The following is a 25202-nucleotide window of genomic DNA, read 5'->3' as shown; positions in this document are numbered from 1 at the left end:
CGCTGTTGTCAGTAAGCCGTGTATCACTCCATCACCGTTCAGTCATTGAGACACTCCCACAATCATCACAATGCTCATTTGTGGAAAGCAATGTCCTGGTGTTCCCATGTGGGGCTGATCAAACCTTCATAGGTCCACTGACTCCAATGTAAACAGGTGACGTTTGGTTGAGACTGGAGAAGCTAAACTACTCTGGAACATATTTGCATGATCACTGGAGGACTTATGTGGGTCATGAATAACTAACACATTTTATGCAAATCCATCACAAAGCAGCCGTGGCAGCATTTTGCAAGCTGCCTCTCCTCTCTGCTTCCTCTCAGCTATGGGTTCTTCTGGAAGATGGATGCTCTGGACCCTGTGTGTGTGTTTCACTGCTCTGGAAAATGGTGAGTTGGCCCACGTGCCGCCCGAGGCTTTGACGCAAATTCAGGAAGACGAGATGAGAAATATTGGTGATTTTGTGTACACTGCTGGAGCTTCAAGTGTTAAGTGAGGGATCTGCAAAGCTACACACAGATTGCTGCTGCTTGTCTGTAATTCCTCACGTGGATTTTGGTTGAAGATAAGATAGTTGTATACTTGTTAGTTTTGTTAAAATACAGACGACCCAAAACCCCTGTGGTATTTGGACAGATTTGACTGCAAATTGCAGATTTATTTGACATGCATACTAAAAGTGACAGTTTTTTTTGTTTTGTTTTTTACAATTCCAATTGAAATGCTTAAAATATCCTACAAGCAACAGAAGACTGTATACAAAAAGGATTTTAATCATTTCGAATATTTATTAACTAAACATTTACACTTGCATTTAGTGCACTTATTTCTTAACCACGTAATATAAATGAATGAAAAGCCTTTTTAATATTCCGTGAGCCTGTGTTTGTCATATTGAGTGATTTGAAAGGATTTATACAGACGGGCGTTTTACAGACCGGTGATCTACATGCAGACAAGGTTGAGAATTGACGGTATGTTCATGAACGCATCCCGGTGAAGTGGGCTGTTGTTCCACTCAGTCTGTGATCGGTTTGGCTCACCCTCAAAGCTGTCAAGTGTAATTAACAAACTAATATGCACGCTCAATTCCCACACACACAAAAGGCCTGGGGATGACAGAGGGGGGGGAGGAGGGAGGGTCATTATTTCAGTAATGAGGGAGGAGAGGGAGGAGCGGTGCAGTCTGCACGTCAACAGGGAAACTAGGGAGGTTGAAAGCAGGGAAAAAAACATGATGGAATTTAAGAAATAGCCCCTGAAATGAAATGTGTCTGGTACTCTGTGACTGATGTGACCCGTCTCATTTGTGTTGCTCCTGTCCCGCGTTGTTAATCAACACAGCTGCACTCAGGGTAACCGTGAGGGAATCCAGTCTCAAGGTGGTTCAAGGGGATGTCGTGGTCCTGCCCTGCTCTTTCTTCACCTCCAGCTCCCTCTCCAGACTCAACGTCATCTGGACTCTGGCTCCCTTCTCCAGTCCTGAAACCCCAATACAGGTCTGCATCCTCCACGCTATCGCATGCAGCAGCCTGATACACTCAGGGGGGCCATACACATTTTTCTAATTTTGCTTATTTACACAACTCCAATGGGTTTGAAACTAATCAGTCAATATGTGGTTTAAAAGACTTTCAGCTTTAATTCAATGGATACAACTAAAAAAATCACAATAACCGTTTCGGAATTACAGACACTTTTACACAGTCAGCCACATTTGGGAAAACACACGGTCCTGAAAAACGGAAACTGCTGCAACGTAAATAACGAGCGTTTGGTGAGAATGATTTTTCTCCTGAAAGTTGTTTATCTTCTTCTTTTTGTGTCTTTATTTTAATTCACTTCTACAACTTGGACTTCACTGCGGGTGTTGGTAAAACACATCTTTCCAAAGGGACACTTTAGTGATTCTGATGCAAACATCCTCATAATAACTTCTATTAAGGAGACTGTCCATATTTTCATGGTCTGACACTACTTATTAATGTCTGCTGTCACATCCAGGTGATTGTGTACGACCATGGACAGGTGATTGAAGACCCCTCATTCATTGGCAGGGTCGGTTTTACAGGTATGACCAGTTTTGCTTCGATATATATAATTCTTTGTATTTTTACAATTTTATTGAAATCTTTTTACGGTTGAGTTTAGATTTGAAACAAATCTTCCATGTAAACCAACTGCAGGTATTCCCTGGAGTGCAGATATTGTCGTGAATGACACGCGTGTGTCAGATGCTGGTACTTACCGCTGTATGGTCAATAACCCACCAGAGGCAGCAGATCCCGGCATAGGAGAGCTGGAGCTCAGTGTTCTGGGTAAGTGTTTCTGTGAGAGTAAGGTACTTCAATGGCACTTACACATTTGAAGCCATCACTAACAATATGTGCATGTTGGCATACTGACAGCATAAATTCAAAGTACCTACTGCCTACTGCAAGTAAAGCCACACAGAGCCACTAGCATGCTGTAGACGCTTAGTCTTGTTAACAATTGGTTCGTTATGTTAATTTTACAGTTTAGTGATACACTTCCAGAGAAACAACTCACAAAAAAACTACTTGTAGAGAAATACGACTTGTAGATTGTTGTCGATAGAATTGTAGAAATATTATTTTAATGGAAAGGGAAAAACAATAGGCAGTACTGAAATATCAGTTCAAGTCTGATTTGCCTGTGAGCCCCAAAGTGGAACATTGAAACACTGAAATGATTGTATTTATTTGGAAGAATTCCACTGCAGTTCAGCCTTTAGGAAACTCATCTGCTGATTACTTTTGTAGCGCCACCGTCGCTGCCTGTGTGCCAGTGGGATGGAGATGTTGATATGGGAGGAAGTGTCACTCTGTCCTGCTCGGTGGCGGAGGGCGTCCCCAGTCCAGAAATCCGCTGGGATAAACTGAATCCAGAAGAAATTGCACTTCCCATCAACATGGAGGGTCAGTGTTACGCACGCACGCACATAATCATCTTGTGTGGAGGTCATTCTTTTTTATTTTAGAGGCCTGTGAAGATCTTAAATACAGCATAAATGTCAGGGAATTGTTCAGAAAATGATGTACGAGACGACTTGAATTAAATCGTAACTTATAGAAACCTATTTACCCCCTCCTTAACCTTGACACTATAAAACACAAATGTAACTTATTTCAAAGTGGCATTCTTCAAGAGACTGTTGAAGCCAGGACAACCCTCATGACATCAAAATAAGTCATTTTCACCAATACTTTTAATCCTCTTATTAGCTCACAGCTATTGATGTGACTGTCTCTCTCTCTCTCTCTCTCTCTCTCAGGAGATCGGTCAGGCTCCGTCCAGATAGTCAACGTGTCCTCTCAGACGTCCGGCCTGTATCGTTGCTCTGCCAATAACCTCCTGGGAACAGAGAACTGCTACGTCAACCTGTCCATTTACACAAGTGAGAGCCTCGTTGTTCACCCATAATCCTCTGGGCCTCTTTTCACTGCAGCCACCTCTCCGGGTTTCTTTTTACGTTGTCTTTTCTTGTCTTTATCTACAGCCCCAGATAGTTCCTCAGGCATACTGCAGGGCGTGCTGATCACCTTGTCCATGAGCTTGGTGCTGCTCGCGCTGCTGGCGCTCGTGCTGTGGCTCCATCGCACGGGACAGGACGGGAGGTGGAGGGAGGGGAGAGAGGAGGCGGAGTGTTACAATGAGAGACGATATACCCCGTCTCTGATAAAGCGTTCATTTGTTTGATTTGTCAACACACACAGGAATTTGAAAAAAGAGAAAGCGATGCTTCAACCCGGGTTTCAAACAAAAGACTTTGAAAACGTTTAGTTTCATCGAGATAATTGATTTTTTTACGGACTAGCCAGTTCTCCCTGCGTACCTACTGTACAACACCACACATTTTGAAATAAAGGCCCATGTTTCCAGGTGTAGTATTTGATTTAACAAAGGATCTACAATTGACCCACATACTGTCAAGTGGTGACTTCTTTTGCTATACTATGACTTTTTCCATGTTTTTGAAAAAATGCCCTGGAAAATTGTCAAAGTACATTAAGCGACTGTGGCTAAGTGGAGAGCAGGGCCGTCCTTCAATCAGAGGATCGGAGTTCGATCCCCGGCTCAGCGAGTCGCATGCCGATGTGTCCTTGAGCAAGACACTCAACCCCAAATATTGCTCCCATAGCTGTGCTGCCTAGTACGGTGTGATACAATCTGAATTGTAAGTCGCTTTGGATAAAATGACTAATTTATAGTATGCCACAAAAATATCAACATATGAATACTTTTTTAAAACATGGTCTGGTGAAATGGCTACTCCCACATTAATACAATTGGGCTCAATGGATCCACAAGTCTCACTTTTTTAGACCTACCCAATCGATGTTTAGGGACCCCAGTATGCAGAAATATTCAAATACTCTATTTTTAGAATAGGCCAAAAAAAAAAAACCCATTTATACTGCATGCGCAAAACTGTATGAGATTGTCATAAAGTTGGCATGTCTGTGAAAGGGAGAATCGAGGGTACCCACAGAATGCATTTTAATTCAGCAGATCTCAGCACTGTAGTACGAATGCAGGGTGAACATTCTACTTCAGCTTAAAGGCAAAGTCTCCTGATTACTGGTGTAAAAAGTTAAAATGAAAATTACTTACAGCAGTTTAATTGCAAACGATGACACAAAAACCTTTAATTTAAATGAGAAAAGAAAAAACATAAAAAAAGAAAAAACTGTACAGAACATTGAACATCCACTTTAAGTTCTTAAATAAAAGACTCCCCTCCCATAATAACTACGGTAATAAAATGATAACGTGGGATGGTGTATGTGATACATTTTGCGCAAAAAGTATTTGATTCTTCCCAAACTGCACATTTCAATTGGAAGAGTGCCTCTCTCCACTCAGCTCTCGCCTGATGGGTAAACACAAGAGCCCCTCCCCCAAACCTCAACATAGTGTCTTAAATGTAAAATAACCCTAAATCCAATAATAATAAAATAGATTTGTATTTTAAATATATATATTTATATAAGAAACATGCTGTACAGAATTTGAGATTAAGAAATCCCTTTTTATTGGCACCCAGATCTGTCCGTTAACTTGTGCTTTCCACACGCCCAGCAAAGAAAAGAACATCGCTTCAGGAACACAATGACTGAACATCATCAGAAAGTCCATTTTCCTGAGTCAAGGGAGTTCCTAATGTGTTTTGAGGGATACTGACGCACAGCCGAGACCGACTGAAATATCACAGCTGCTAAAAATATATTTTAAAATAAAGCCTTCACACTGCTCGTGTAACCCTTGTTCAGATGTCGTAAGGAGCCCATAGTGGGAAAAATACCCCTGCAAAGACAAAGTGATTGAACAAATATGTGGATTTAACATGCGGAACATGTTGTAACCCATAGAGAGCAAAACGCTGTAAGGGAGGGGGGGGGGGGGGGGGGCATCTTTTGTAACGTCAATGTGACCCGGCCTGTACTCAAATTGCCTCATTATCGTGACACTTTAAAAAAACATTTTTTTATCCCTCCCTTCTGGGTTTCCTCCTTCTGAACAAAAGGTCTTCCTGCAGAAAAAGTCAATTTATTTCCAATCACAGACGCTGAGAGCGCCGGCCTCCTTTCAGGTCTCCTCGAGGGGAACACTGCTCTCTCAACAAATGATATCTTAGATCTAACAATGTCAGTCAGAATCATTCAAGTACTGCAGACATGTGGGGGAACATTCGGGGCCGAATTTGGGTCGACTGCCGGCTCCCTTTTTGCTTCAACCCTCGATCAAGTGTTTTAATTTGCTTTTCAAAGCGGTGGAACAGAGAGTACAGGAGCGGGAAAGAAACCAACTTAGAAGTCATTTCTCAGGAATACTTCCAGTTATACTGTATTACAAAAATAAAAAGACAGCCATTGGTGAGATGATACAAATGTGATGACAATAAACAAATTGAGGGAGGGGTGGGGGGGGGGGGGGTGCAGTTGACAGAAGGCATATTTCCAATCCGATACATCACACCATATTGACGAACGCAGTTAAAGATATCTGTGAGACAATATTAATCAAATAAATATTCCACCATTTGCTTTCAGTATTTGTTAAACTTTGTGTATTTCCAACTAAAACGCTGGATTGGACTGTAGAAACAGCAGCAGCAGCAGCAGCAGTAGTAGTGGGTATATTAGTAGTAGCAGGAGATGCAGAAGCAGTAGTACAGTAACGGGAGGGCCACGCTGCAGGCAAAGAAAACAGAGCTCCCAACACAAAGCAGCCCCGGTCCCTTATAGTGACAAAGTCATGAGCTGAGTGGATCTGATCAGAGTGGGCCTCCCTGATCCCTCATTCAGAGGAAATAAACACAGAGGAACTCACCATTCTTCAAGTAAAGTAAAATAAAATAGAGGACATTCCACTCACCAAGAAAGCAAAGGCTTTAAGTTTCTAACACTCCTAGTTCGTCGGTTTGTGATCAACCTCCGCTTGATCCTGATCGATGGGCTCCAGCTCTGTCCGAAGTCTTCCCCCTCCTCCGTGTTGCTAGTCAGATTCAGGACTTGGTGTCCAGGCCTAAATAGAATGTAAACTAGCGGTTAAAAGCACCACATTTTGGCTGGGACGGAAGGGAGCTTCCTTTTAACCCCTGAAACTTGCTCCAAGACAGAACTGTTGATGTTGTCAGGCACCTCTGTAGGAACCAGACCAGAGGACAAGGATGACATTCTGGTAGGGTGTGTGTTTCTTGTTGAATATGTAGAATGTGCAGAGAAGAAGCAGAGTGTACTGTGTATCTCGTCTGTGGGTCCGGTGAGGATGGTAAAATTAGGGGAAAACAAAACAAGGCTTATCACGGTTTCCACGTATCCTTCACTTGCACATACAGCAGTAATGTTTTTTTTTTTTTTGATTGGTTACGCAAAAAAAAAAAACCACTGCAGATGTTAAGTAACAGAAAGTTAGAAGCGATTTTCTATTCTCCAGTGTAGAAAAACAATCAATCCTCAAGCAAAACATCACTTATAACTGCACTGGCCTCTCACTACCGCTGTCCGTAGAGACACCGAGTGCCTTTGCCTGAAAACAAAGTCCAGAATGAGTTTATCACCAGGAGCAATGATGAGAGCTGACTTTGGGGTTAACAGGTTGTCTGAAATCCTTTTATGATCCGACGTGCACCAGTTCAGCATGCTATCCAATGCCTAACTCATTTGGCTGACAAGTAGATGGGAGACGAGTATATAACCAAATCCGTCCGTGTAGTGGGCCGTCGAGTTAGTTAACGGAGGGATGATGGAACGAGTCTAGAATGAGTCGGGTCGGGCCCGGTCCAGATTCAACCGTGGTGTGCTTTCACTGCAAAAGCGTGTCACTCTGGGGTTTTCCCCAGTGCAGACTCAGCGCAGGTGCTCAAGTAAAGGCAGCTCTGTGGATTCCTCTCGGGGGGTGGGGGGGTCCCCTACAGTCAGCAGGGTTGGATCCATCATCTGAGCAGCTCCCAGAGGGTCTTGTGTTAGACTGGTCTCATGTCGGGGTGCAGGAGGAGTAGGCTGGGAAGAGATGTTTCAAAAGAAAATCAGCACTTCCACTGAAAAACATGACTAACAAATTGTCAGAAGCATGTTTATAAGTTATGCGCCTTTTTGTCACATGCCACAAAAATAAAAACTTCTACGGGCTGGAAAACTACAGTTACAAATGAGTGAAGAGTAAACCAACCGGCAGCCTTCTCACCTGTGTGCGTATGGTCTGTACTGTTCCTCCGTCCCCCTCCACTGCAGCTGGTCCGTTAAAGCCCTTTCTGCCTGAAAAACTCCACTTGCTGAAGTGGCTCTCGTAGTGTAGTCCGCCGCCCTGGCCGAGGCCAGCCCGCTGGCCTGCTCTGTGGCCCGAGTTCTCAAGGAGGCTGGCGGGGCAGAAGCGCTCTGGGCCTGGCAGAGAAGGTGGAGCCAGAGAGCTGCTGAAGGAGAGCTGGGAGCTGGAGAGCTGCTGGCCGAAGAGCCCCTGGATGGAAGATGTTCGCTGTAGGGATGTGAGCAGTCCTGCCTCCATCCTGCCCTCTGATTGGCTGAGCAGAGCTAGTGGGAGAGGTTGGGGGTGGTGAGGCCAGCTCTGGGTTGGACCTACAGGGTTGTCTGTACCTGAAACGCAAGAGAGCGATTTAAATTTAGTCAATTTTACAACATTAAAAAAGGTCTAAATAACAATTACTCAGCTTGCAATCATCTCAATGTACAGCTCAACTTATTGACTAGAAGCAACCATTGTTGAACGTTACGACACAAAACAACGAAAGAGAAGAGTTTAGCAATCATTAATAACTTTGTTACTATATCGGTGACTAAAAACAGAAGCAGCGGTTGGTTTCACGTCTTACCCATGAAGGGCTGGAGAGTGCTAATGTGTGGCGGTGGAAGGCTGGAGGCGGGTGTACTCTGGGTGGTGTGGACGGCTGGGTTGGTGGAGATGGAGGTGGAGCCGCCTCCACAGTCAGAGTCCTCGATGTTTCCTCCGCTGTTACAGCCGGCACCACAACCTTTCTGCAACCTGCAGAGAGACGTTTATTACACTGACGATGTTCACGCGTGTGTGTGTGTGTACATTTATGGAACATGGAGTTCAGACCACGTACCTGTCCCAGCTACTGATGAGCCAGGTGTAAATGTTGTGTGGGCTGATAGGCCCTCCCCACACAGAGCGGAGCTGGCTGTGCCCCCCAGCGTACGAGGTGGTGAGGGGGGACACGTAGATGGGGTAGCCGATGGGCTGGTCACACGAGGAGTTGATCATATTCCTTAGGGCCTGTTTGGCATTCTGAATGCTGCCACGCTCTGGGTTACGGTTGCGCAGGAAAACCAGCTCCTGTTGTTGCCCCGCCCACAGCCCGCGCACACACTCTCTGTTCACCTGTAGGGGGCGGCAGAGAGAGACGGCAGTATTGACAAAATAACCCAAATCTGGTCACGGGTGGGAAAAGCTTTCTGTACATAAAGCAACTGAATTTCATAGAAAAACAAGAATAAATAACCAATAAACCAATACAGCAAGCCACAAACGGGCCAGAGATTACAAGACACCAAGTACAAGGAGTATGAGCGGAGACCTTGATGACTCTGAAGCTGAGGAACCTCTTGTTAAGCATGATGATCTTGTACTCGTCACTGCCGTCGTCCATGATGTGGCGCAATGCCAGCAGTGAAGGCATGTTTGCTAGAATAGCGCTGCGCCACACGGGGTCCCCCTCATGAGAGATCAACATCTTCTCCTCGTTGGCAGTGATGGCGTCATACAGCACCATAGGATCCTCATACTCATCTGGAGATGTGAAGTGGTCCTGAGGAAACGCAGAATACAGGGTTGGTCTCAGTTCAGGGACAAAGCTGTCATTATTCTACCCCCTTAGGCCTAGTTGTCGTCTTCTCCTTCTACCTGGTGCAACTTGAGGGACATCCGCACTCCCGGTGCCACGACTCGGTTCAGCAGGTCCATATCTGCAAACACCCATTCATCCCTGGGAGACGTGATCCGAAAGTCTCCCTTGAAGAGTGCGTGGAGGCCGTAGAGAAACGGCTCCAAGCTGTCAAACAAAGATAAACAACAACTCTTGCATGTTGGGTAGTGACAGGTGGTGTTGGCCACAGTGAGAGACGGGATAGCGCGGCCTTACCTCGCAGACATGCTGTGGGAGGCCGTGCCCAGAGCTCGTCTGCCCAGGATACACAGCCCAAAACAGAGGTTGACAAGCGGAGAATCTCTTTCACAAGTCACCGGCTACAACACAATTGAGAAGTTCAAATCAATGATCAAATATTGGACATTTTTCTTCCACAACTACATACTACTCGGCTTGTATCAGGATTTTTACTTAAAGTTCATGTGCGTGCAAAAAGCTGAAAATGGTGTGAGCCGAGAAAACAAATGCATAATTCAGAAACGGTTCTAAGTGAGAGCCCTGAGCTATGTGGGATTCCAGAGTAACTGCTGTAGAGAGTCTGACCGTTTGACGCCGGCTGTTGCAATACTGAATCCAGTCCAGGTAAACCATGCAGAATGAGGAGGAGGTAATGCCAGAGGCCCTGTGGTCATAGTCCTCATCGATGTTCAGGTTGAAGGTGGGGTCACTGTCTACGTAGTTGGAGCCGAGACAAGGCCGTAGAGCCTCCTGAATGGTCTCGTTAGTCAGCCACTCGTCCATCTTAGATGATCGACTCACATAGTAGATGATGCTCTGTTTGAGGGAATGAACGCATGAGCAAAACATCCCATAATAAACATTTTAGCATTGAGGCTACCGGCTACAATTTCAGTGATTTCAACAGTCGGACTGCAGGAAAGGCAAGTGTGTGCACACTTCACATTGCTATTGGATCTTCAAAATTAAAAATGAATTGTTCAGTACTCCGGTGATCCTAGGAAATGATTACAGCCATGGGACACTTCAACAGATATCTGTAGACATGATAGAAGAAAACAAAGAAGTCTGTTGATCAGCGGCTCACCTTGACATAATAAGTGATGAGGATCTTACGCAGGTCGAACACTTGCAGCATGGAGGCTGCGTTGTTGTCGCTGATGCTGTAGCCCTCGAGCACGTACTTGGTGGCAGCCACCTCCCAAGCCAGCCAGCGCTGTCCAAAGGCAGCATTGAAGGACAACATGTGGGGGAGGTGACCAGGTTCACAGCAGCAGCAGCCCTCATCCTCCTCCACCCCCTCTGTGATGGCCTCCACCTCCCTCTGCTGACAGTAGGTACCTGGACATGACATGAAGCAGATGAGGATCAGCCGCACAGCATACACCAGTATTTCACATTGATTACCTCAACTGTGGGGGAAGCATGGACTGTATAAATACTATTGACTGGGCCACCAGAGCCTGATCTCTGTAAATAAACGCTATCCTTGAGAGCACTTGACAGATATCCTGTTCAAACAGCACGTGAACAACTCAAACGGAGCTCGCTCCGTAAGCCACAAACATTGTCAGCCCGCCCCCCCATCACCCCTCACTGCTGACCTCTGAACTCGAGACCCCTCAGCTGGAAGGTGACCAGGCCGTTGCCAATCTCGACCACGTGCACCAGAGCGTTGAGGTAGTCCGAGGCGAGGATGAAGCAGTCGCCTGTGGTGTAGTTGCCCCAGCGGCCAAGCAGCAGGTCTCCACACAGGCTGTGTTGCAGAGAGCGCGTCAGGTGCTCGTAGAAAATAGAGTTCAGATTGTTGTCATCGGCCCCTTTAAGGAAAAAAAAAACAAAAAACAGACCATCACCATAAGAACAGATTATAAATAAATGAGTCAGATGGAGATAATGAGTGTTGTGGCAAACCTGGGTTACGGTCTAACTGGGTGGCAAGTCTGGTGTTGGAATGATCGACACGCTTGGTGCTGCAAAAATGACAAAGTATCATTAGAATGAAATGCTTTATATTTAGACTTCATGAAATCTCACACTTGCAGTTTTTTTTTTTTTTTTTTAAACAAACATACTTATAGTCTCTCTCCCAGAACTTGACAGGTCTGGTGTACGACGTGACAAACACTGCACTGCCAAGCACGGGATTGAGAGGGGTCGAAAAGATGGCAGAGAAGATGGCCTGAACAAAAAGCACAGCCGAGTCTGAAGTCACAAGTTAGGGATACCTCTATTGCATTAGACTGGATTATACAGTAACAGGACACTACATGATGAAATGAAGATAAAACCAAAGAAGCTGAAGGATACGGGGAACAGCAAAGGGTTGAGCGAAGGCATGGAAGGCAGAGCCCCAGGTGATCTGCCAGGGGGCAATGTAAGTCAACACAAAGCGCAGCTTGTACAGCAGGTCCCACATCTGAGAAGTCAAAAGGACAAAGACAATTAAAAAACACACATGGACAACTGTACTCATAACACTACACAGACAGTATGTGGTCTTTAAACCAGAGAGGGCGTGAAATTCTGCTTTTTTTTTTAGAATAGAATAAAATGTCATCTAATAATATCTGTGCTCAGGATGGTGAGGGGACGGGGGTGTTGGCATCCGTACCTTGCTGAAGAGAATGGACATGAAGTAGTAGTCGATTAGGAAGGTCTCCGAGAAGTGTGGATAGTCAAACTGGAAGAAGAGCGTGGTGAAGCACAGTGTGACGTACTGCTGCGACTGCGCACAGAAAGATGAACGCAGCAACTTCATGCCTGCTATTGAGATGAACAGGGCTCGGCTGCTGGAGGGGGGAGGGGGGGGAGGCAAAAAACAGACGGAGGGAGAAAGGAAATCAGACACACGTCGAGGTAAACGATCGAGTAAGGATTGAAATGAGATCGATAAACACAGATTTAAGCGGTGGCCTGAATGTGCTAAAGTTTAAAGTTTCAACACTGAACTTTCTTATCTGCTCAGTCCTGGTTCTCCCATATTCACCGTTACAGACTACTGTACAGACTGCCTGGTTGACAAGATGAAGAGGGGAAACTAATGGGAGGCTATAATATATGTATCTTGTGCTGCTGAGAACCATCTGCAGGGAGTAATACACCTGGGGGGGGGGGGGGGGGGTTCAGCATGTCTATTCATTTTATGTGCTGCGGATCCAACACACACGGCTCATGCCCCCAGGGAGCGGAGGTGGAGGATGAAGGACAGCGTCATGCACGGAGACAGAATCAGGAGAGGCTTACTAGATGTCCACATCTTTGTGGTTCTGGCCCACAGTTCGAGCTTCCGTCGTCAGGGAGTTAAGCACCACAGCCGGGTAGATGAAATATTTCTCCACGCACTGAAGCCACGCGTACAGCTTCTCAAACCACATCAACTGAGCAGCATCTGGGGCAAACAAAGAGAAAATCCAGCGTACACACTTGTTGAGGAACTCCACGGTCCAAACACTAGCTTTTCCCCCTATGCTCCCCTTTAAGCTTTGCACAGCTGTGAATTAAATCTGGCAGAAGATGTTTATGCACCGAGTAATGTAGCCGTACTATTCCTGACATCCCTCGCATTTCAAATACTAGAAAACCTTGAGATCAAATAGACTAAATCGAGGTCTTTCAGTTTTAATTCAGCCACTTGAGCACAATTGATGTTGTTGAGTCGTATATAATAATTACAGTCTGGGGCTGTTGCACACTTTGCAGCTCCCTTAAAGACACTCGAGGTTAGGTGTCTTTCTGAAGAACACTTCACATCTAGATATCAGACTGCTTTTCATCTACTCCATGCAGCTTTTCTCCAGCAGCGACACTTTTAATGTTCATATTAGGTATTGGTAGGTTTTCTTCTCATACTTTCACGATACTTCCCCGTGCTTCTTTCTGCGTCTGTGAATATGCATTAAAAAAAAAAAGGAAATCAGACACTCACCTCGGACCTCGAACTGACTGTACTCCCTCGAGCGGAGCACAGGGTGAGCCAGGCAGAACCACGGCAGCTGCTTGCGGAGTTGAGGCAGGAGATAGTGCGTAATGAAGCCCACGACTCCGGCCAGGATGTACAAGACGAAGCTGAGAGCAGGCTGCGGATCAAAAGGGAAATTAGCAGGAAAACAAAATCGGCGGAAAATCTATTTTAGTGAATTGAGAAATGTGCTGTAAGAACAGGGTCAGAAGCCCGGCTCCAACTAACTTGAAGAGCGATGAAGACTGTGCTGGCGCTGATGGCGAAGGTAATCACAGCCATGAGGGGACACATGACGAGGTCTGAATGAAGAATCTCCTTCTGCAGAAAGCAGTGAGGAGGCACAAGACTGTAAGGAGACTCGACAACGTGAAACTAAAAGTGAAACTGTTCGTGAGCGGTGATCTTTACCACAGAGTTACGCAGCTTCTCAGGAAGAGGGTCCTTGATCTCCACAGGGGGTTCTTCTGGTGTTCGGTTCTCCAACTCTGGGAATAATTTAGACTTGACCAGTGACCTGGTGGAAAAGGTCAAAACATTTTTTTTAAAGGAACTGTGAGCGGTAACATCAAAGTTTACACGGTCTGAAACACAATGCACTGACCACAGGATGGTGGGGTCACTGCTTTGGCGGCTGAGGTGGTAGGATAAAGCCAGGAGGAGGCCGGAAAACACAGAGAACAGTACTGGCACATGGGCATCCCCCCAAGGTGCCTGATGTGAGGAAATAAAACATGGAATTAGGGATTGTCCACATCAATTCCTACTCTGATCAGAATCTGAGAAACGGGAACAAAAAGATGCGTCTCGGTTCCACTTACGGTGATCGCACCGAGGCAAAATCCATACAGCAGAGCAGCCACCAACACGCTGCGTATGAGGCTGAACAGAGACGAGAGGGGGCTGGTTGTGGCTGAGGAAAGAGACACAGAGAGAAGATCAGAACTAGTGACATCTGATCTGGTCATAAGATGCTACAACGTCTCTCTCTCTTTCTTCTACACATCATCCTGCCTGTGTTGACGTGTTCTTACCAGTTCCACCGAAAATGTGCATGTCGATCTGCTCCAGCAGACACATCACAAAAGTGTTGACCTGAGGTAGCAACCCAAACAGGAAAATGACCGGGAAACACAAGGCAAACACTGTTGGGACAAAAAAAGGGAAGAAAAAATTATTAAAAAGCTAAAAGAAAAGGTGAAGCTGGTGGAAATACACCGTGACCACAAAAACACTGAATCTATCAACTGTCTGCAGTATAAATGGGACATTTATTTATATTCATGGCTCTTCTCTTAGTAAAATACCACTCCAATATCAAATACAGACAATATCAAAGTGTGGTGACCTGCACACCAAGTACAATACAAACGTATAAACAAAACGAACCGATGAGCATGTCCCTGACACAGAGCAGGAAATGTGCAGAGAAGAAGGTGACACCATAGAGGGAGAAGGGTTGCAGGCTGCCAGAGCGCCCGGATAGGTCAAAGATCCAGATCATCACACAGCACAGGCAGAAGTAGACCGGTCGACTGTACACAATGATCCAGTTATGGCCCTGTTTACCACCAGACAAGAGACGAGACACAATTACACACAACAACAAGGTGACGCGTGTTTGTGCTTTAAGTATATTGTAGCATGTTAAGAAAAGGTGTAACCGGGACTCACATGCATGGGAGAAGCTGCATCCGGTTGTACACTCTGGAACAAAGAGGCAGGGACATGAAGTCACTGAAAGGTGGAGACATCACACACAGGTAGCGTTGTATGTGTATGAGATGAGGTATGGTACCTTCAGTAAAGAGTACTGGCAGCTGGCAATGACCAGGCAGAACTGGAAGACCCAGATGTCCCTGAAAAAGTCCTGGAGCAGCAGCAGGAACCCCAGGAAGGCCACCAGACTGGCCAGCACCACAGCAAACACGTTCTCCCCCACGCGGCGGTTCCTGGTAACGGCAGAGAAATCAATATTTGGACAAACTAATAACCACGGTTTGATCCCACTATTTCACCGCTTTCTATAAATAAATCGAAATCACAGTAGTTGGAAAAGACAATTAACATGAAATGATTAACTACTGGCCATAACTTGATTAAAATAAGTTCAAGAGTTCTCTCTCTCCTCGACTGCACAACGTTTCGCCGCACCTGTCCAGTAACGCCAGCAGAGCCAATCGATCATATCGAACCCTCAGCCACTTCCCAGGCAGCACCCAAAAGCGATAGTACTGTTTGGGTTTGGCTTTCTCCTCGATCATCAGAGTGTTTTCCTGGGACTCTTGGAGAGACTCGTGATCCAGATCAAACTAGAGATGAGGTGAGACATTCGTGATTCATTCAGAAGAAGAGACAACAAAGAGAACCGGTGATAGTTTCCTTTCAGGTAGAGAGAGAGTCCTGACTTATTTACATGACATTCTGCCAGATCAAACATCAAAGACTGCTCACCTCAGGCATTTCCAGAGGCACCCTGCGCACCTGCATGCCCTGTAATACCACAGGTCTTGGCTGCAGCATGGACAGCACTGGTGCCCCTTCCTGGACCTCGGTGGAGGTGAAGCTCGAGGACTGGGACTGTCTCTCCCTTTCCCTGCAAGTGTGAAATATTATGGCAATAAGTGAAGTTTCACGTCATGACTTTCTAACAGCAAATAAACTCTTTATAGTCTTGGCAAAAACCATAACTTACTGAACTGGGTCCTCATAACCACCTCCGCCGGGTCCAAATGTGTAGGACCTCTTCGCTCCTGTTTAACGACAGACAGAAAACTGAAACGGAAAACTTTCAACAGGGAATAATCTGGACTCGCTGTTCCCGTCTGTGCTGAGTTCTCAAGCTAAGCTACTGGTTTCCTGCTGTAGCGTTACATTTAAAAAGGACAGATATGAGGGTGGCATCCATCTTTCCTTTAAACTCTGCAACATGAAACCAAATAAGCACATTTCCCAAAACAAAAACTGCTCCTTTAAAGCCACCGCCTCACCACTCTCGTCGTAGAAATAGTGCACCGCCCCCTCTGACGTGTCGTCGAAGGTGGAGGCCTCGTGGATGCCACTGCGGGGCAGCAGAAGAGACGAGGCAAACTGTAAGGCTGAGGGCAGCGTGCGGGTCCGTGAGTGAGAGGAGGTCCGAGCCCGCTGGAGGTCCTGAAGGCTGCGGGAACAAAAAAAAAACACGAGTTGAAGAACAACGTCTAACATTTAACACGTAATCGTAGCAGCGCTACGCCTAAAAGAGGCTGGCGTGTCCCCTCAGTGGAAGCTTTTAATTCATATCTTATTATTCTGACTGAGAATATACATTTTATGGTAAATCCCCAGAAATATTTCCCCGAAATTGAATTAAGTTTACCACTTCTTACTTCCATCAACTGTAAACTTGTCAATAGCTTGGACTACTGCAGAGAGATTGGGTCAAATAAAGGCACAGATAAGGCAAAGTATCGGATACAAGCCTTTCAGGTCAGCTGACTTGACTAACCTGGGAGGGGAGCCCATGGTGGACGGGGGAGGTGTAGGGTTGCTCCCAGCATTGTGTCTCCTGCGGATGGCCTGGGTCCTCTTAACACTGCTTACCGAGTCGTGTTTGCCTCCATCCTCTGGAGCCATGGCTGTAAGAGGGGTTATCGGTTACATCAATGCAACGGTTTGAATTACAGCGTCGATGTACGGGGCACAATCTAACAATTGCATATTTCTGGATTTTACTTTTGCCATTGTAGCATTTGCGTTTAGAAAGCAGACGTTGATAAGTATCCTCAATGCCTCGTTGGCGCAATTTTATGCACTAAACTGAATAAAGCTCAACTCGTAATCGTTTCCTCTACATTCATCCAGGCACGGCAACCCCCGACTGAGTCTATGTCCAAACAAATGGCTTAATGACGCATTCATTCCGAGGGTCAGCGGTCGTGTAAAAGAATAAGCGATATTAGTGATTTCCTCAAGTAATTACAGGTTAAAGTACATCGTTGTAAGTGGTTCAGTTAGTGCTGCATGATGTGTTAAGTGTTTACACTGTTGAAATTACACTGTCGAAAGAAAGTTAGATAATAGCCGGCTCTATTATTCATTCAACATGATTTCATGTCAGCACCGTCTATTTATACCTTCAGTAAATCTGATCCATGTTTCTTTGCCACCACTTGATGTTTAAAAAAATTTTCACTTCACCAAATCACCACCAACTTCAAGCTAACGTGTGAATGTTCCACTCTTTTTGGCAATTAATAACAATAATAATAACAATAACAATAACAATAATAAGGAAATCGATTGCTAAAACGCATTCTAAACAGGAAGACGCAACGAATGGACACACCCCTCTACAGCGCTTTAAGCAGCAATACTGGGAGACCAGCAATAGGCATATTCTGAATGTACACACACACACACCTAAAACACACAGTGTGCACACCAGCTCACCTCCTCCCACAGCTCCCTCTTCAACCAGCTCCTCTGCCCTCCAGCCCATCTGGTTGCCGGTCCAAGAGCCGCCGAGAGAATCCAGCCGATGGTGATGATGATGATGATGAGTTCCCGGGAAGCCGTCGGTATGGATGGTGCGGGCCTCCAGATCAGACTTGGAGATGGTGAGGGTGCGGGGTGCAGGGATGGAAGTGGAGGGCATCGTGAGCAGAGCGGAGGGCAAATCCGCTGCGTTGCTCTGGCCTCCGCCTGCCTCGTCCATACTCAGCACTCGTGCGTGAGTCTTGGCACTAGCTGTGCTAGAAGAGCGCTGAGCAGCGCGAGAATGTGAGGGACCGGCAGTTTCAGGTAAATCCCCTTCCCTTGGAGGGGGCAGTTGAGCAGCGGGGGGGAGCGGGGCTGCGATGCCAGTGTTAGCGAGGTCCGGGGAGTAGCAGGAGGTAGAGGAACTTGAGTCGTCATCGTCGTCATCTGAACTGTATCGGCGCTGAGAGCCGAGACTGGAGCCGGCGCTCATGTCGCTGCCGTCGTCATCGTCGCTTGAATCCTCAAACAAATTTTCACTGTAGGCCTTGGCGCCCAGTCTGCTGCGCACTGGGATGTAATCTCTGTGTTGTCGGTGATTGTGGTGACCCCTGTAAGAGCCACAGTCAAAACTACTGCTTCCTGCTCCAGCTCGCCGCCGTGGAGCTTTCCTTCGGCCCGGCCTGTGCCCCACACTACTGCCGCTGGCCCGCAGCAGCTTTAAGTCTTTAGGGCGCACGACCTGCTGGGCTTGCAGAGCAGGCTGGTCAGACAGTAAAAAGGGGGTAGAGGATATGGGCAAAGCAGGCTCGGAACACACTAGACCTAGGGCCAGCCCCGAGGGCACTGAATTGGCCTGCCGAGGTGGGGGTAGAGGTGGAACCGAGACATTTCTGTCTGGTTCACAAACCTCTGAGCGGCCACTGCTGGAAGGGGAAGAGTTCTGGAGAGGACGGGGCTGTGCAATATCACAGGGTACGGGGGACAAATCCTCCCCTTCAACAAGTGTCCTGTCTAGCCCCTGGCTGAGGGAGAATTCTTTGGAAGGGGAGCGCAGTAGCACACTATCTGACAGGCTGTCAGTATCACTGCCCCCCTCTCCTACTGGATCCTGTGAGGGCTTCGGGATGTTATAACCTGTTGCTGGTGCTGAGGCAGAAGCCTGTCCGTGTGCAGGCCCGGGCTGGCTGAATGAAGGACTTTCCAGCTGAGTGGAATCCGTTTTTTCACTGCGGTAACTGCTCACCGTGCTTAGAGTCTCACGGTCTGTGGTGGCTCCACCTGCACTGAAACAGCTGTCCGTGGATCCGGCAGCCAGTGCTACCCCACTGCGGCTGCCTGGGTGCTCAGTCCCAGGCACGAACGCCACAGGGTCAAGGCCCAAACCCAGTAGATTTTCACTCAGCTCCTCACTTAAGCTACTCTTTATAAGGGGGCTAAGGGGAGTGTCCCCCAGGCTCTCAGATTCAGCAGAGGGGCCAAGGGGAGAGTAAGCCCCCAACCCATTGTCCTCAGGACTCTGTGGAGACAGTTGTTCTGGTAACTCCTCCAATTCCTGCAACTGTTCTCTCTCGCCTCCATCTTCTTGACTGGAGGGTGAAGGGGGGATGGACAAGCAGACTCCAGGTTCTCCAAAACCAGCTGACATTCCAGATACTCCCATAAGACCTGGGAAATCTCCTCCCAGAGCAGCAACAACGCAGGACTGAACCACACTGGGAGCCCCTATACAGTAAAACAAGTCAACATAAGATTAAAATGCACTTTGGGAAGCTATAGCCCATAGCTTCTCGTCTTTTATTATAAATCATTCATTTGGATGGACAGTATTAAGAGCCATGCCGCCACTGGATTGTACACAGTATTGGTATTCTCATAGCCTGGTCTCCCATGCTGGCAGGATTAGACAGTGTTCAGTGTGTCTGATGCGTGTTTATGGTCACGGAATAGTAGCAGACTTACGAATGGTGTCCTGGGACCTCTGGCGTAGGATCTCTCGGTGAGCTAATGTAACAATCACATTATTGCTTCCTTGTTCCCGCATTAGCTCTTTGATATCTGAGGTAAACAGGTAAGACGTCACTCAAAGACATATTATATATTCAACACAGGCTAAACTCACAGTGATCTGGAGCTTAAATTAAGTACTGTAAAGGCAGTAAGACTGAAGATTATACATTACGTATATACCACGGTTTAAAATATAAAAAGTATGAAAACAATACAATTCCAGAACTTACCGTTAGTGTCTCCTGTATCCTCCAGCTGGGGCAAAAACTCCTGAACAAGGACAATGAAAAAAAAACACATTTTCATTGAACCGATACTTCAAAAGTTTCGTAATACCCTGACGTTTAAAACGACACTACCAACACTTTAATAAGAGCCATTTTAATGAGTTGCATCAATGTGTGACAGCGGCACTCCACTTCCACTTCATATGCACGATACAAATAATTGCTCTTTCACACTATGCCACTGTTCTGTCATCCAGTCCACCTTTACTTTCCGTGGTGTTTTATGCGTTTGCTGTTGTATTGTTTCAGTGTGATGCATTGTAACAAAGACATATTTTTGGTATCATGAAAACACTCGTTAGTGCATTTAAATAGTTAACCCATATTAATATAAATCAATAATCAATGACAACATCGGATCTAATGAAAACATTTGCCCAGCAGATTGGAAGGAGAGCTCAATGTTTTTTCTAAATGAATGTTTGAGGCATACTTGATGTCGGAAGTTATAAATCACATGTTTTCTAACAAATATAATTGGAGAAAATATGGAGGGAGAAGAATGAAGACTGCATCAAACTGTAGAATATGATAATCCTCACCGACACCTGGTTCAATCCAAACAGAGAGTGCTGGGAGCTACAGCGCACCGGAGGTGTTGAGTTGACCTTCCGAAACACAGTCATCTCCACACCAACATGACTATCCCTGTGAAGACGTTACACATAAGGATGTCACCGCATTGACATGTCACGACTATTATCCAAAAGCGGTCAGAACACCTGGACTTACCTGTGCTGATTCCCATCACCTGAACCTTCATCTCCGTCTTCCGTCTTTGGGGCTTCGGCTGTGAGTGAGGCATGCTTCTTCTCTACGATCTCCCCGAGATCGAACATAGTGTGAAGCCGGTAGTTCACCACCTTAATGGCTGTGAAAAAGACCGCCACCACAGCGGAGTACACACCTGCAACCACCAAGCTAGGAGGAAGAGCCTGAGAGGGAGTGAAGAAGAGAGCAACTGAGAACAAATACAACAACGAGACAATGCAGTTCCAGGAATTATTCAATAATGGATGGCAAACTGTAAATCAGAAAAGACAGTGCTATGTAATTCCCATTGCTCATGTCAACTAGGAAGCTTATAGACAACTGTACTATAAATAATGTCTTACCAAAGAGGCATTCACTACATTTAGACATTCAAACATTAAACTATGTATCAAAATAACTTAATTTCTTATTGATGAAGATTTGGCAATTCCTATCCACGTATGTTCAGGCCACTTTTAAACAAATCCACAGTCCTCCCACGTTGTTTAAAACACTTTAGAAGATCTTACCCATACTGTCAGTAGTGCATGTACTTTAGATATTGCAGATGTCCTTGGTCCAACTACTATGACCCAACTCACATATTACTCTTTTGCATGAGCACCGTTTGAGAACTACAACAGATGTTTAAAATGTTAATTTTGATGCTTCGTCTTTTATTTTAAATTCTAGTGACTGACGAATTATTTTGAAGCTGTCCGGTTGTCTGACTACTCGTGCTGTTGCCCTGCTGAACTCCTAGGTCCTGCTGCCACCCAGATTTCATCATGAAGCTGAATATTAACACAGCTCAAACAAATGATGGCAACAAAAACAATATGAAGACTTCCCTTTAAATGCCACCTCACTATGCAAATGTTGCAGTATTGGAACAGGTCTGAATTGTGATTGTTTGTGTACAGTTTGCATTGCTAGAGAACTAAATAAGAGGTAATGCTATGTTTCAAACATGTATTGGGGAAAAGTTGTTTCTAAGAATGTGTGCCTCAATTTAGTGGCTCCTTCATATTTTGGGATACACTTGAAATCAACCTGCTGTGAAAACGTTCTTACCATGTACAGCAGAAAGGGGAAGGCCAGGAGAAATATCCAAAGGTAGAGGTGGAAGCAGTTGGAGAATGTGCTCTGATGTGGGTCCACGTACCAGCCTCCCGTGAGCGAAGCCCACACGCCCTGCCGCAATATCTGAAGTGCTTGGGAACCCATCGCCACCTTCCAAGTTCAACTACGAGCTGAAACGCTTCCCTCAGAGGCTGTAGCTCAAAAATCTGTGCAGCAGTTCCAGCCACAGTATCGTATGTCTACGATGGCACTTCCATTGGGGATGGCAGGTTAACCAAGACCGTTTCATCAAGGACAACAGTTCTGTGTCTTGGATATGTTGACTTCAGTTGAGGTGAAGAGCCCTTGCATATTCTTGTGCCACTATGTGCTCTCTCCCTGCACCGAGGTTGCCACACTCGAGCCTAATCCTTGTTGGGTAATCAGGAGAGTGACTTTTTGGCACAATGGTAACCCACTGAATGTAGGAAAAAACGTTCATCTGAAAGGAAGATCACAACTGGTTTGTTTCGCATTAGGTAGCCTTCATTTCCAACATTGCATATGGTGGGGGGGACAAAATGAATGTCGGGCAATAACCCATTCAATAAATGACACTGTAAATAACACAATATGTATTACATGTAATAGAACTCTGTCAGCTGTCCAAGTGCACATATCAGTTGTGTAAATAACAGGTTTGTTTTATTTTAAGTAACGTTACTTTCTTAAATTCCACATGATTAGTAACAAACTATATAGTTTCCTTGTGATTTCCAGCTGATCTTGAAGTAATTTAGCAACACAAGATAAATGAGACTTTATTTGTGTTGAGTCGACTGTGAAACGTGCTCATTTATCATTCATAACTTCTACCTTTAGTCACAGTGATAGCTAATCATTTCACCCGCTTCTGCGGTAGAGTTAACTGACAAGCCTTATACTGGCACATGCTAACGTTACAATGACTAAAATCAAACGAGTATTAAGTGTGTCAATATATGTCTTTTAACCAAAAATGACATCACATAACGTTAGCTGCTGTTTCCATCATATTTAAAACAGGATGACAGAGCTTAAAACGCCCTATTCTCATGTCCAGGCCAATGCTAGATTAAGTTTTCTGATTGACATTAGCAAGCTAACGTTAGCAGACACTTTAGCCTAGCTTAATCTCCATTTATGATCGGCAAAAATACGACCTGATCGCCTTCAATCACCTCTTTGGATACAAACACATAACTGACAGCAGCGGTACACGAACAGTTACAGAAAACTGGCTGACAAACGTTAAACACCATCAGAGTGTTTGACGCTAGTTACCGGCTAATGCTAGGCCGGATATATGTATATAGCATTTCAACCAGAGTAACGTCTCTATCGTTAGCTGGATAACGATACATGTTACCCAAGTTAGCAAAAAGGCTGATCGCTGGGTGCACGTTAGTTGCTCGTCATTAGCTAATGTTAGCTTCGTATAATAACGTCGATTGGTGCTCACAGTGAAATATCTTCCAACATTCGGATCGCAGCAAAGCTTTGCTTCATATCCTTCTTCCGCATCCAGTCCGATCAAAATCTCAGAGATGTCCTTCTCAGGATGCTAGCGAGCAAAAAGGCAATCGCCTGTCCCAAAAAACAGTAGCTTACTTTTTGTTGGCGTTGGCTAACTTATCGTTGTAGTCTGAAAGCCCCCCATCGTCTTTGGCATTAAAGGTTGACAGCCGTGCAGCGGGAGTGGAGATGTTCTCTCATGGTGAACGACAGCTGTTCGTTGGTATAAACGGTGCCTATGTTAAAATGTTTCAAGAAGCTAAGTGGGTAGCTAGCGCTAGCTAACAACTAGTTGACGCACAGACGTACGCATGCACGCACGCAAGGAGAGCGATCAAGTGAGGGAGAGAGATGGCTCTGATTGGCCGTATGCCCTGACGTCATGGGGAGGCTATTATTATCTTTTTTCTTTTCAAAATATCATAATCATATTGTCATTGTGGTGATACATGTTTCATTTATATTTTTTATAAAAATGCTACTTAAATAACATCAGAGACTATAAAGCTATTGAATTAAAAAAAGAAAATAGAAATAAATAAATAAATAGTGCACCTGAATATATATATTGATGGTGTCGACCAGCAGGGGCTGTTTTTATGAAGGTGTGATCCTGACCTGTGTGAGGTATCGTTCGGCAAGAATGATCACTGATTTATCTTAATTGCAAGAAAAATATCCCAAAAGGTAAATTGTGTTAATACAAACAGCTTCAGTCTCTTGCGTTTTGTGTTTCCCTTCAACTGAAGGGATATTGGCCTCACACAAACTAGAAATCCCCCATCACCTACCATCTTGGGCCAGTCTTCTGTTTGGTTTGACAGTTTTACATGGGTAAAGAATAATAATGCAATCAGAGAATTATAGTTACATTCCACCACTGCCGCATTTTTTTTTGCTTGGACCCAACAATGTAATTTATAACAACCTTGAATCTAAATTATATTCTACAAATAGCGATGTTTAACAGTTCATAAGCTCAGAAAAACGATAGGGCAAATACTCACACCTGGCTTGGATGTTAGGGGAACAGAGGTATAGGTCAGAGTGGATGCAACATACCGGTTGTCATCTGGGCTTCTCTTGTCACAGCTGTTTTGTTGAATTAGGCTTGTGACATCTCAGCAATGCTCTGTAGTGGCTTATCGTGTCCTGCAACCACTCCCCTTGATACCCAATGTCAGCACAGATCAGACTAGACCTGCACTGACACCGCACCTCACTTAGCCCACAGGATTGTTCCCCATCAGTCTCAGTCCAAAAAAGGCAAATGGGACAGCTGACCCTGCTGGCTTGAAATACAATCCCTCTAAATTCCTGTCTTTAGTGACAAACCTCATCTGCTCCCACAGAATAAATGATGGCTGCTTTAGTGGGCGCAAATAGAGCCTATACATCACATCACTCTGGTGTTTAGTGATGTGGACCTCTGAGTTAACCTTTTTCTCCATCTTACAGTTCCTTGAGTTCTCAGCAGGGGGTAGTCAAACAACACAAAACATGTTACTGCTGACAAGCATACAGATTTTCATTTATATCCAAGAGATGGTTGAGGATGTTAAGCAGAATGCTGATCTTTTTTTTTTTACTGGAAATAACCAGTAGGGACACAAAGCAATCCAGAGGACAGGGCTAATGGAATTACGGTAATACCTTTGGATAATTAGATATTGTGCCTTGATTTGCGCATGCATATAACACAATTTATGCTGGAAAGCATACATATGCA

The 25202-nt window shown here is 45.4% G+C and overlaps 2 protein-coding genes across 2 annotated transcripts; one reads left to right on the top strand and one right to left on the bottom strand.

Moving 5' to 3' along the window:
• Positions 1-325: 325 nt before the first annotated feature.
• Positions 326-3928, top strand: LOC306788460 (immunoglobulin superfamily member 11; the record flags this gene model as incomplete). Its single annotated transcript, XM_079283999.1, has 7 exons — positions 326-389; positions 1345-1499; positions 2005-2071; positions 2187-2318; positions 2784-2939; positions 3296-3418; positions 3521-3928. 7 exons carry the CDS (start codon positions 326-328, stop codon positions 3718-3720), a joined length of 897 nt encoding a protein of 298 aa, XP_079140125.1. The 3' UTR covers positions 3721-3928.
• A 793-nt stretch (positions 3929-4721) lies between these two features.
• Positions 4722-23703, bottom strand: LOC306788459 (pecanex-like protein 3). The gene is made up of 36 exons (XM_079283998.1): positions 23570-23703; positions 21932-22421; positions 20837-21039; positions 20647-20752; positions 20048-20087; positions 19770-19865; positions 17781-19532; positions 16837-16966; positions 16340-16509; positions 16045-16102; positions 15804-15945; positions 15504-15661; positions 15148-15301; positions 15024-15056; positions 14739-14910; positions 14384-14494; positions 14171-14262; positions 13954-14063; positions 13761-13866; positions 13578-13670; positions 13317-13467; positions 12635-12779; positions 12003-12180; positions 11699-11807; positions 11464-11593; positions 11303-11361; positions 10993-11208; positions 10476-10729; positions 9974-10204; positions 9644-9747; positions 9406-9553; positions 9080-9310; positions 8609-8883; positions 8354-8523; positions 7711-8117; positions 4722-7526 (listed from the first exon to the last, which is right to left on the bottom strand). The coding sequence occupies exons 2-36, from the start codon at positions 22082-22084 to the stop codon at positions 7374-7376; spliced, it is 6840 nt and encodes a 2279-aa protein (XP_079140124.1). The 5' UTR covers positions 22085-22421; positions 23570-23703; the 3' UTR covers positions 4722-7373.
• Positions 23704-25202: the final 1499 nt, after the last annotated feature.

Source organism: Melanostigma gelatinosum, assembly GCF_949748355.1.
Source record: "Melanostigma gelatinosum genome assembly, chromosome: 14".
Lineage (NCBI taxonomy): Eukaryota > Metazoa > Chordata > Actinopteri > Perciformes > Zoarcidae > Melanostigma > Melanostigma gelatinosum.
Note: the sequence above shows the minus strand (reverse complement) of the source record. Positions and strands in the feature narration are given on the sequence as shown.

Bases quoted from the DNA above. Each gene is read 5' to 3' on its own strand.
- LOC306788459 (XM_079283998.1), bottom strand. From the start codon at position 22,084: ATGGGTTCCCAAGCACTTCAGATATTGCGGCAGGGCGTGTGGGCTTCG. The intron at 20,753-20,836 runs GTAAGTCCAGGT...ACGTCTTCACAG, and splicing joins GGTGATGGGAATCAGCACAG to GGATAGTCATGTTGGTGTGG. The intron at 15,302-15,503 runs GTGCGGCGAAAC...TGCCGTTACCAG, and splicing joins CTGCTGGCGTTACTGGACAG to GAACCGCCGCGTGGGGGAGA.